The 13,566-nt window shown below is 27.7% G+C and overlaps 1 protein-coding gene across 3 annotated transcripts in view; it reads right to left on the bottom strand.

Annotated features, from left to right (window-relative positions):
- The window catches only part of LOC142325470 (trehalose transporter 1-like protein), a 262,421-nt gene that overhangs the window by 20,039 nt on the left and 228,816 nt on the right, over positions 1-13,566 (bottom strand). For all 3 annotated transcript variants that reach the window (XM_075367276.1, XM_075367275.1, XM_075367277.1), the window contains 3 exons: positions 13,247-13,345; positions 7,525-7,718; positions 943-1,155 (listed from right to left, as the gene is read on the bottom strand). In XM_075367276.1, coding sequence (XP_075223391.1) covers positions 943-1,155; positions 7,525-7,718; positions 13,247-13,345 — 506 coding nt within the window. The remainder of the gene's footprint in view (positions 1-942; positions 1,156-7,524; positions 7,719-13,246; positions 13,346-13,566) is intronic.

The following is a 13,566-nucleotide window of genomic DNA, read 5'->3' as shown; positions in this document are numbered from 1 at the left end:
AACGATTTTTAAATATATTAGGTTTTATAAATAACATAAATTTTAAAATATCATGTTATTTAGAAGCATTTATATGGCACCACTTAATTTTTTTTTTTAATAGTTTTTTATTCTAATCTGTTTCTAACTTCAATAATAAATAATTTAAATCCAATACTATACTGTCAAATTTTATCTTAAAATCAAATGGTTTCAATTAAGTGGCCAATTATTCAATAAACTGATAAAAAAAATTTTAAATAATTAAACCCCACAGTTTATTTAAAAGAATTTTACTCTTCTCTTCAACAGATCTAAACATTTAAAATTATTTAAATTACACCACAGTAATTTTTATTCACTTAAAAAAAATAATAAACTACCTTTACTTAAAAGGTGGTTGGTTTGCAACATAACTTAAACAAGAGATTAACAGCACAGTCGATTAAAAATAAGATATTAACATACTTTTTAATTGAAGTTATAATTATTCACGTTAATGCTCTTAATAAGTTTTTTTAAAATTTAATTAGGAAATTTAGTTACTTATTTTCTTATATTTATTTTCTCCTCTTTATCTATTAATGATGATTGTTTTACAATCGAGATGGGTGTATAGTTTTAGATTTTAAGTAAAATGTTTCTTTTTTTTCTTTTAAGGTAATCTTGTTTCCAGTTGTTTTATTGAAATAATTTCCAATTATTTCAACAATTAATTTAGCATAACTTCAATGCTTGAATAATACGTGTTTAAATAATAACAATATTACGCACATAAGAGTATGTTATTATTATATGATATTAAAAAACAGATTCTTTGTGCATAAAAAAATGTTAGTTTTCAGAATAGTTTAACCATTATCTTAGAATAAATAAGTATAGAGCAATAAAAGGCTCTGTTAATTTAAAAAATAATTTATTATACATAAACAAATGTTTATAATAAAAACAACAAATGCCAACCTGAAAGAAAGTGACAGCATAGAATATTGTTATATATATTCCTGAAAACTGCTGAAAGAGAAACAAGAAAAAGAGGATAAAAAATGGTTTATAACCATTTGGAGTAAAAAAAGAACGGATAAGTTTTGTTACAGCACATGATTTTTTCTGATCCTTATTTTTGGAAAATTGATCTTTTTGTAACTGAGCCAATTGTTGTTCTGGAAGTCCACCCTAAAAAAAAAAAAAACAAATACAGATTAACAAAATGTAACAAAAACAAGTCAAAAGTACAAAACCCAACAAACCTCAACTTCATCATGCATCATATTGGAACATTCTAACATAAACCAGTCATAAATTTGACCTTTATATCACTCTAACTGCCATCAAGAAAAACTTCTAAATGTTTTGACGTTAAGCGACAAAACATGTTTTTGTTCACTAACAATTAATTACAATGAACCCATGTAGCGTTCCTCAGCTGATCAAGTAAGCTACACATGTGGACTTTTTGTCACATCTTTTTCCAAGCCTTGTATATAGGGATGTTTTCAAATAATTTTTGGTAATACTATGCAGTATATTACAGTGCTATTAGCCCAGATATTTTTCTTTAGTTTAATGACCTCTGCGGCACAGCAATAAAATTTCTGAATTTTTCACAATGGTAATGGATTCAAATCCTATTCAGGACTGGTACTGTTCAGATATTACAAAATTCACTTTATTAAAAAAATACAAATACAAATAAATGAGAAAACAAAGGAGAATAGTACCAACACAGCATCAGCTTATAGTTTAAAAGAATAAATAAATAAATAATAAAGCCTACTGTATAAAAACAACTACAGAAACTTCATTTTAACCTTTTGTAGTTATTTATTAAAAAAAAATGCTGCATTTGTTTTTAACACTTTATAAATATGGATGAATTTTTAGGTTTTTTTAATAAGTCAGCAATGTGCATGAATAAAGGGGGATTAAGAAAGAAAAGTATATTATGAAGAAGAAAAGAAAATTTCTCTTACTGAATGAAAATAATTAGCAATGTGCAAAATACTTGAAAGTTCAAAAACAAAGAAAGAATTCAATCGATAGTGAATTGGGAAAGATGTCAACAAGGGAGATTGCACTCCTTCAGTTTTTTTTTTGTTATAGAAAAATGTTTTAAATTCACACTGTAATATACTATTTTAAATGTTATAATTTTATTGTAATTTTGTTTGGTCAGGTTACAATTGCTCAGATGGACACCTAACAGACAGATGAGTTTTCTATTATGTAGGTTTTCTGTTTATAAAAATTCCTTCTACTTCTAAGATTTAAACAACATATAATCACATATTAATTATAAAAATCATCTACAAACAAACCAAAATTGCTTAATATAACTCATGAATCTATTTATAAAAAACTTTTTGATCCATGATTTCATCATCAACAATAAAAAACAATGATTCAGGTAAATATGTAACATTAATATCATTACGGTAAAAAAGTAATCTTTAGGATATTAAAAATCTGATGTGGACACCACATAACTTCCTTGTACGCCACTTAAATTACATATACACATTTTTTTTAAATGGAAAGTACATAAAATTTTATTTCATTAACAACTTCTGATATTTTTTCATATTCTTTTTTACAGTTATTGAATTATTTATCATAAATTTTTCTTACAATCACAGGCAATAATTATTAATAAATCTATAACTTTTTTCTTTTTTTTTACTTCCTTGTATGAGTAAAGTGATTGCAAAAATTTCGGTTTTCAGACTTCAACAGAAATATCAGTTTTGACCATCCCTGAATCCATTTTGACTAGTTTTGACAGGATGTATGTATGTACATTATCTCACATAACTCAAAAACGACTAGCCATACTATGTTGAAATTTTGGATTTAGGACTGTTGTAACATCTAGTTGTTCACCTTCCCTTCTAATTGCAATAGACTAAACCAAGTGTTTTTTCTTAACTGCAGTAATAAGCCCTCACTGAGAACTTTTCAACAATATATCATAAGTGGTACTTATTTTCATTGGTTCCAGAATTAAAGCCAAATGAAATTTTAATTAATTAAATATTTGAATCTATAAGGGAAGGCACATCGGTTCAAATCAGACTTCATCTCCTTTTTTTATTTTTTTAACTTTTTTTTTTTAAATGAAATATATTGATTTATTAATAATTATTAACCAGTGATTGTAAAAAGATTTTTACAATAAATAATTATTCAATAACAATAATAAAAAAAATCAGTAGTTATTAGTGAAATAAAATTTTATGTACTTTTAAAAATGTATATATGTAATTTAATAGGCATTATTAAATATGCATTTATGTAACAGAGTTGATGAAACATCTGATTATTTAAAATTATTTGAAAATTATAATTTAGAATGGTATTATTTTTTGAATTTTAGTTTAATTTCTATTTAAAGTTAACTACAGAGTGACTGAAAAATATACCCTTGCAAGAAAAACATATACACTGAGGCATGCATGCCCAATTTTTAATAAAGTGCAAAAAACCCTTATCTTTTAGTTCATTACTCCTCTAATATTGTCGGGATAATATTCTCCCTAAGTCGAAGTTGATCATCATTTTATTTGCTTTTTTTTGCCAATCATTTTATCGCTCTTTGGTTTTATATAATTCTTCTGATCTTAATTTGTGTACACGTTTTCTTTCAAATTTTCTTTCACTATATTCATCATTCTCTTGATCTTTATTCTTTCCTTGGTCTTTAATGTTTTCTTCCTCTTTCTTAATCTTTTTATTCTTTCTTTCGTTTTAACATTTTCTTCCTCTTTACATTTATCATCTCTTATTTTTTTTATCCTTCCCTTGTTCTTAAAATTTTCTTCCTCTTCATATTCATCTTTTTGTTGTTTTATCGAGATAAATTTCTTCATGTTATCGTTCTTTATCACGTATGATTATTTCTTTTCATTTTTGATTATTCATCAAATAATCCAATAATAAAAACTGAATATTTTACACCGTAAGGTTGAAATTAACATTTGTAACCAGTATTCAGGATTCACTAAACGGAATAGTTTAATTATTATTAACTTTTATTTATACAACACACCAGAAATCTGAAACTTTTGTTAATCAGCAACTCACGAAGATATGAAAATACTGATCTAGTAATACTAGTAATAAAGGGAATTTTACTCATCCTAATATTTCATGTAAGATTGTTGAATTAATAATTGTATAAATATTTGATGTTAATAAAACTAATATTTCAGCAATTGTGTAACTATCCACTTTATTAAATAATTGGAGGATCATATCTCACTTTCAAATGAAATAAGTTTAAATGAAGTGCAGCAAAATATGTATATACTCATATGTAATTTAATAGGTGTACAAGTAAGTCATGTGGTATCCACATCCAATTTTTTTTATTATTGAATTACTTATTGTAAAATTTTTTCTACTATCAGAGGTTAATAATTATTAATAAATCAATATATTTAAATTAAAAAATAAGTTAAAAAAAAGGAAATGAAGTTGTATTCAAACCAATGTGTTCAAATAACTGTGCCTGAGTGCACCTTCCATTATTCAGAACTTATGTCGCTGGATCATTAATATTTTTAAATAAAGTCCTTGTTAAGAGTGAGCAATATATATTTTATTTATATTTAATTTATAACACATTTAGAATCATTTTCACTTATATAAATATTATATTATTAGTAACTTATCTCAAATTGTTGAATTTAAAAATAATGTACATGGTACAATATTTATGTTTAAAGAATATTATAATTAATGTATTCATATTTAATTTCACATTTTAAGTTACATCTTTTACTGTTTGATTTACACTAACAATACTATTAAAAAGACAAAATATACAATGTAAAAAAGCTGTCGAACCCAACTAGATTAACAAATTTATATGCTTTACATAAGTAAAAAGAAAAGAGTTACGAGTTTGTTTATCATTAATAAGGAGAACATGAAACTGAACATTGCTTTCCCCTTGTTAAGATCCAAATATTTCATTAATTAAAATTTTATTTGGCTATAACTCTGAAACCAATGAAAATAAAATAATATTTTACTTATGATACTTATTGATACTCAATCAGGGCTTATTACTGCAGTTAGGAAGAAGTCCAAAATCCACATTTTTTGGAATTGGGACTTTTTTGGTCAAATCAAATTGCAATCATGTTTCCTGGACCTGATTAAACTTTTTCAACAAGTGGTACTGAAGAACCCAGGAAACAGACACAGAATCTTTCTTCTTACCTTTGATCGACAAATATTGCAAATTAAATATAAGCAAGTAAGATGGAACTTCAATAAGGTAAACTGGACGGTTTTTAAGAAAAATGTAACAACAGGGCATTGGCATGTCAACTCCTGAGGAATTTCTGCTTGCCTCTGTCCATACTTCAGAAGACACCTTTCAAAAGGGAATCACCATTGCAAAGCTACAAGAGGCAATAAAGCATACTAACATAAAAAAACAACCAGAACCAAATGGTACATTCCCTGAATGGTGAAAAAATTTAGAACAAGAGGCTCTCCAAATCCTTAACATCTACAACAAGCTTTGGATTAGAAACTCAAATAAAAATAACAAAACAGAGTAAATATCCTTACACTGTCGTCTGCTCTTACTTCTGTCCTAGCTGAAATGTAAGAATGCATTATCACAAAAGATCTTGACCACAAAACTGATACCTTCAAACATATTCAATTCCGGCAGAAGAACAGGCCGGCTTCAGATGGAAAAGATCTACCACCACACAAAATAATGAGGTTTACTCAGATGATCAAAGAGGCTTTCAATCAGAGAGAGTATGCTCACAGTTTTTGTCGACCTGAAGAGAGCCTATGACACAATATGGAGGAATAAACTCCTTCAAAAGCTGAACAAGATGAAAGTGTAAGGAAATACGTTCTGCTGCATTTCAAGTTCCTTTCTCAACAATGGACCAAGGTAAAATGTGGAAATGAATGTTCAGCCTACAAACAGTTGAAAACCAAACTTCCATAAGTACTGTTTCTAGAACAATGTTCTTTACATCTTCATTAATGAACTTCCTAAATCATTAAAGAAATCTATGTAAGCATATTCGCAAATGATGTTGTTATCTGGACTAAGAAACAATCCAAGAAAACACAGAAATACTACAAGAAAGAATAAATCAGGCTCTGGCAATATTACAGGACTGGGAATCCAAGGACCACATGAAGCTGAACATAACTAAAATTGCTTATCAGTTTTTCTCACTATAATATCACAACCCACAATTCAGCCTTAAATACCACAACCAGGAACTACTTAAAAGCTAACTCACCAAATATCTTAGCATTGTTTTAACAATGCTAAGATATTTAACACTGAGCTGCAAAGAACACAGCAAACAAAAAGTAGAAAGAGCAAATAATAGAATGAAATTACTTAAAACGCTCTACAAGGTTACTTGGGATACATCCTGACTCACGTACCAAAGACATATTCAAAAAAACATACGAGACTTAAATCAAGCCACTAATTATACATGGAAACAAAGTACTGATCACTGCAAATAGGCCAACCTTTGAACAACTAGAGAGATGCCAGAATAACACGTTGAAGAGAATATGTGTTGCTGTCAAAACCACCCCAGTGACAGCTATGCAACTGTATACATGTAATCAGTTGACTGAGAGAGTAATGAAACTCCTGACACATACATAGGGCTACAAGGATTACCACAGAAATCATGGGTCAAACCATCAACTCAAGAATGGATGGGGAGCACACTCTTCACTGCCGAAAGTTGGACGCAAACCTCAGAATGCAGAAAAACATCAGTCAGCTATAATGGAGTGCCAGACAGTTGATGAATAGAAGTTCAGACTCGTCACAGGAAAAACAATAACACTTTTATTACCTTTGATTTGTCACAGTTTAGTTTCATGTCATATTCATTTTCTATCTTGTTTTTTTTTAATTTTAAAAATGTCACTTGGGGTTATAGTTAAAAATTCTTAAATCTAGTAGCAAATATAAAACTAAATCATAAACCCTATTTTGGAATATTATACTTTATATTTAAACATTTAGCAGGATTATTAACAAAAGAAATGTAAAAACAAGGATCTCGTTCAAGTTGTAATATACAATAAAAATAGAATAATTGCAGACAATTAAGTACATCAATATCAATAAAATGAACAAATTGATAAGCCTCAGATCTGTCTCTTAGAGTAAATGAGTTACAGGAACCATCTAAAAGATCCTACCAATCAGTTATGTAAGATTCTTCAGTCCTTTGATAAACTGATTAAATCTCTTTAACAGCTTTATACATTAGCTGTAAAGTAAAGAATATGATAAGGAAAAAGAATTTAAAGATGGATGATAATGAAGACAAAGAGAAAAAGAGTAATTGTCAGTTGCTAACTGTATGATTACTCCTGCAACTTATTTTAAAAAAAGTTTTAAATAATTTTTCAGAAAGACTTGTGGTGAAATTATTGTATAGGTAATGAACAAAAAATAATCATAATAATCCTATTCTAATTACAGGCTGTTTTATATAAAAAAAGTCACATAATCAAATAGGAAGCATTTACCTGAGTTTCATTTCTAGCAAGAAATACAAGTGATTTGAGAGCATCTTCAGTTCTTCCTTTAGATAGCAACCAAGCAGGACTTTCTGGAGACCATAAAATCATAAGCAATATTGGTATTAAACAATAAAACACAGAGATCCATGCAACAGTCCTCCAGTGCAGAAAAGCTCCTTTGGTATATACAAAAACCATACCTGTAAGAAATGATTATGTAAAATTACTTATGTAGTAATGAATTTCTATAATTTAAAAAAAACAGCGTATCTGTAAGGGCTATTAATTTATCCAAGAGTAAAAGTCATAAACAGAATTGCAATATATTATGGATACTGTTACATTAAATTATTTATTATTAAAAATTATAAATGAATAACTTCGATATTACATAGAAATTATTTTTTCAGACCACCTTTAAGAGCTAATTATATAGTTCTTTCTTCAATGTTATTTATTATGGCACTGTTATTAATAGTAAGAAAAATTGATATATTACTGCAGAATATGAACACAACTATTTACTTTCACATCCTCATTAAATCCACGATAGATAACAAACATAATATTAAAATTAATAGAAAATTATAACAATAACCAAAAATTTATAGAAAACAATACATCTAACTACATAGCTCAAACATGCAGTTTTATTAAAATGTTAAATCATGTAATACCTATGTTATCCAACAACTATACTGAAAAAAATTTTGGCATCCACTTTTAGGTAACATGCTATACTGAATGCAAAAAAAAATTCACCAACACACTTAGTGGCAAAAAATAAATAATAGACAACCAACAGAAAATAGTATATTAACCAAAATATATTTTTTAAAAACTGTCAGCATTCTAAAGAAAATAGATAATTATTTCTTAAGAAACTACTAACAAAATACCTATCAATCAGCAAATTATCAAAACAAAAACTGACAAACACAAAATCCAGGTGTATACAAATTTAACTGCATAAATTAATTTAACTGGATATAAAATTAGGTAGACTAGACCCAATCATCCGCAGAAAAGAAGAATGCATATAGGTACCATAAACAACAAAATCAACTTTCACAAATTATCTCAAGAAACACGTCACAACACATACATACAAACTATACAGATAAACATAAAAAACTAAAATTACAACACAATTGAACAATATGCAAATAAAAGCAAAATAAATCTAACAATAACAACATATTAAAGTAAATTATATAAATTGAGTGTATGTTGTTCAACTACAAAGTAAAGAGTTTTCCTAACCTTTTTAAGACAAGTGAAATTGTAATGCCACTCTAGAAGGAACTGTATAATTAATTCCGAAAGGTCCTATGGAAGAACAATTTCCATATACGATTAATTTATAAAAGAGCCATTTACAATATTTAACAATTTAATATATTATCACATTTTGTTATGCTGTTCAACAAAGTTATTCTTGTATAGTTATTGTTATACTCAACCAATAATTGTTTTTTTCAGTTATTATTACAATATCACATACATTCAAAAACATAATAGGGCAAAATTGAGCTGGTTAACTTAAGTCTTGCATGTAGTAAGTATTGATATACAGCAAAAAAAAAAATCATATAACATGTAAATATGTAAGTCTAACATATTTATAACATAAAGCATTAATTTCTTTGGAACATTCTGTAAGTCTCCAGTATCCTGTGCACTGTGCAGCTTTCTGCATTCGAGGCCTGTAGGCAGCCATGTTCCTTATTTGTGACATGTGAGTGAAATGCAGTCTTGTGCACAGCCTCAGGTTGACCATACCCAAATAGTATGGTTAATTGAAACCCAACAAACAAAGAATACCAGTAACCATGATCCAGTATTCAAATCTAAATAAAAGCAACTACCTTTATTAGGATTCGAGCCTAAGAACCCTCAACTTTGAAATCGGCTTATCAGCTTAAACAGCTTGCAATTAATGCAATGATCAGTTTAACCACTAAAAGAACCTGAGGGGGGTTATAAAAACATAAAAGAAAAGAAAAAAAATACCCTAAAACACAATTACATAAAAACTCGGCCAGAAAAAATTCAGTACAATTAAATAAATGAATAGAAATTAAATACAAAACAAAATCCAGTCAACCTCACCAAACATCTGTATATAAATGATTATTTGGGATAATTATTTATAGAATAACAATCCTTAAGATTAAAGATTCCTTTAATCTGCCCGTAAAGCTTTCATTCTCCTGTTTTGATCAAAATAAGGAAGACATTTCATAAAATAATACATATATTATCTCCTTTTGAGAATTTTCCATTGTTAGGAGTAGGGAAAATTATGGAAATGAAATTCCCATAAATAATGGGCGATTCTCAAAAGAAGATAATATATGTATTAGATAATCAAATAAACGTCTATCTCTAGTATAAAACTGTTCAAAAGTTTGTTATTCTAGAACAGATCTTTATTGCAGTATGTAACATAATTAATTTGATGATAAATCAGGTTGATAAAATTAGAATGGATTTAATTTTTTAAACTTCACTATATGATTTTCTAGATTTAACATGGTCATTTATTTTTCTTTTTTCATCTCAATTTTTTTTTGAATCCTAAGAACATTTTCATACACTGGCATTTCTTCTCCCATTCTACCTCCAAACACAAAACAGAATAAAAACAGACTTAATAGGTAGGCAAAGTACACATAAATCTTGTTTATTACATATATTTAAGAAGTATTTTTTTTTAAAGAAAATTCTAAATTAATAACAGATTTTGATAATAGAAATGTAGTGTCTTATCTTTTTTGATATCAGTATCATTTCGTTAAAAACATTTTTATTTATATTACAGAAATTTTTGTTTTTTGAACAGAAGAAATTATATCTGTGAGACTTACTGTACAGTTTACAATTTCATTGTAATTTTTTGGATATCGCTGTGTTTTGTTATATTATTTTTTTATTTTTTTTTTATGAATTACTTATTGTTATCTCATGGATTTATTATTAAAATTTATTTGATCAAATGTGCAGGCATTATTTCTAAACACTTTTTCTTTTAAATAACAAAAAAGAAAAAGTGCATGGGAGATAAATCTGGTGACCTAAGTGGCCACAGAGGACATGAAATGACTTTCTCCACAAAGAACTCACATAACACAGTAGTATTGTTATTCACTGTATGGGCTGTTGGGCCAGTTTGCTGTGACCAGCAATCACATTAATCTTCTTGTAGCAGCACTGTGAAATCAATTATAATCTACTGGTAGCATTCATATGTTACTGTCTCCATGAAAAAAGTATTGGACCCACTATTCTCTTCTGAGAAATTGCACAGCAAACTCTGATTCTTTTTTAAATGTAATGTAGTCTCTTGGAAAATATGAGGGTTTCTACACAGTTCAGTTGTTCTAGCACTTAGATGCTATTTAAATGGAATCATGTCTTATCATTTATCCAAGATCTGAATATTGCTGCAAACAAACTTCACGAAGCATTTGCATTAATTAAGTCTTTTCCCAAGATCGGGTTTCTCAATTTCTGCACAATGTGAATACAGTAAGGAGGCAATTTTAATTACTTTTTGGCTTTGAGAACACTCCTGTATGACATTCCAATCTGCTGAGATAGTGTTCTTATTGACTTTCAAGGTGATCATTCAAAGGATGCATGGACAAGTTTTAAAGGTTTCCATTTAAAACTGTTGGTAGCCAGACTAGTTTCATTCATCTACACTGCCAGATTCAATAAAATGAGCAACTGTGTGAAATTGTTTACTTATTGGGTTTGATCGATGAAAAGGTACAGGAAAGTCTTGCAGGCACTTAAAAAACAATTGTAATTTAAAATAACTTGGAATAAATGCACTTGGAACTTTGTGAAATGGACAAGTTCTTTTATTGCACACCTACCATTTTCAGATAAAGTAGAGAGAGATTACTTGATTGTGCTGTATACATTATTGCTACAAGACCAAACATTACCAACCCACCCATTAGTGCCAACCTAAAAGCAAATCTCCCACTTCAAATGATTAATGAATTCAGGGTTTCATAACATTTTCCTCACTCTGTATAAATTAATTCTCATATAAAATTCTGTCCTTTTCTTATGAACTTTGCTTATGTACAGAATTATTAAAAACTTACTTCATAACATATCATAATATATTATCACATATAACTTCATATCATAATTGGAGACATTATAATTATTTTTCAAGACTAAAAAAATGTTTAACATAAAGGCAGGTAAGTTATAGACATGCAATGATTTTAAATAGTGGATTTTCTACCACCTAAATACAGAATAGCATATATATTTGTTCCAAACATCACATGTATTATTCTCTTCTGAACAAGGAAAACTGTATGACACAAGATTGATTTACCCCAGAAAACAATGCCATAAGTGATGTGTGAATGCATATAGGTAATGTAGTAAATCGTTTTTCCTCTACATTACAGTAAACCTAAACATTATATAAAAGGCCTGCTGTTCAGTTTATTTTCACAACTATTTATCAGTGGTCTCTGATTTGGGCTGAACATATCTGTTTAGCTCAAATCACAGACTTAACTGCTGTTAAGACCCAAAAAGATTTTATATAATTTGACTATTTTATTATAACAGATATCAAATGAGAAGTTTGCTTTTGAGAAGGTACTTTACCAACAACTTGCTAGGTTCACTTTTTTCTTAAACTATAATAAATAATATTACTTCAAATTTTGACCTGCTACCATTTTTTAATGGTTAAGTTTATCAAGCTCCAGCTTGTACCTATATTTTTGTATTTAACTGGGCTTTCAAAAAATGTGCCCTATCTTTATATGGTAAATTTTAAACTTCCTCACCACCTGCAGCATTCAAAAAACCAAGGGGATTAGACACTATGTAAAAAAAAATTATAATAAATAAATAATACCAACAAATTTAAATGGCCTAATAAGTACTATAAAAAATGTAATATTTCAACATAAAAAATTAAGGAAGATTAAAGAGACTTTTTGATCACCGTATTTATGCATGCAAATTTCTTCTATTCTATGACTATATATTATTACATATTCTTATATTATTTTAAGCATATTACAATATTATATTCAGAGTGATATACCTATACCTTACATTTTCAAAGTTCATTTTGCAAAATTACAAAGGAAGCATTTTTTTTACTACAGTAACAATTTTTGAATAGGAGTTTTTTAATTCTCCATTCATATACATAGATAGCTTAATGTACATATAAATTATCTGATATATTAGTCTACAAATCAGTGAAATTTCTTTGTCTGAGAAATCAATTAAATATCAAGTAAAGAGCCGGATGGTTTAATTAATTCCAATTCATTTTACACTTTATAAAAAAAAAAAAAGATGAAAAAATCTGTGATGAAAAAAGTTTTAAAAAATTAAATGGGGTTGAATATATGTAATTTATTTTGTTTGATCTAATTTTATAAATTTTACCAACTCTATTTCTATAGTGATGTTAACAGTATAATGGACTTCTACTGTACTTAGAGGTGAAGGTAATTATGAATATGAAGGAAGGTAAGAAATTACCAGATTACCTATATCAATAATTACTTGTTTTAAAGATTGATAGGTAATCAAGTTTATAAAAATTAGAGATCATTAAACTGAAATTTGATGCTCAAAAACCATGATGATAGAAATATTACTTTGATGGAATTAATATTACAAAGCAGCTGCTCAAGACAAATTATAATTAAAATAAACATTGCCTTACCAAGTGATGTCATGGATGGTCCAGTACATATTAAAGCACCACGTAAATCAGGACGGGCAACTTCTGTTATATATACTACTGCTGGGCTTGGACCCATAGCTGTAAAATAATATTCATATTAAAGTTACATAAATTTAATTATACTGTAATGCATAATTCACACTTTTTTTTTAATGGTAAGATATTAAAAAGAATGATAATACTATAGAAAACTTCCCAAAAACAACTATTTATAGTTCTATCAAAAGGTGATAGAACTTCAATTAGATCATTTCATTGGTTATACAGCAGATAATCAAATATATATATATTACTGTATC

The sequence above is a fragment of the Lycorma delicatula genome, chromosome 5, assembly GCF_047948215.1.
Source record: "Lycorma delicatula isolate Av1 chromosome 5, ASM4794821v1, whole genome shotgun sequence".
NCBI lineage: Eukaryota > Metazoa > Arthropoda > Insecta > Hemiptera > Fulgoridae > Lycorma > Lycorma delicatula.
This window is presented reverse-complemented; position numbering and strand designations above follow the sequence as displayed.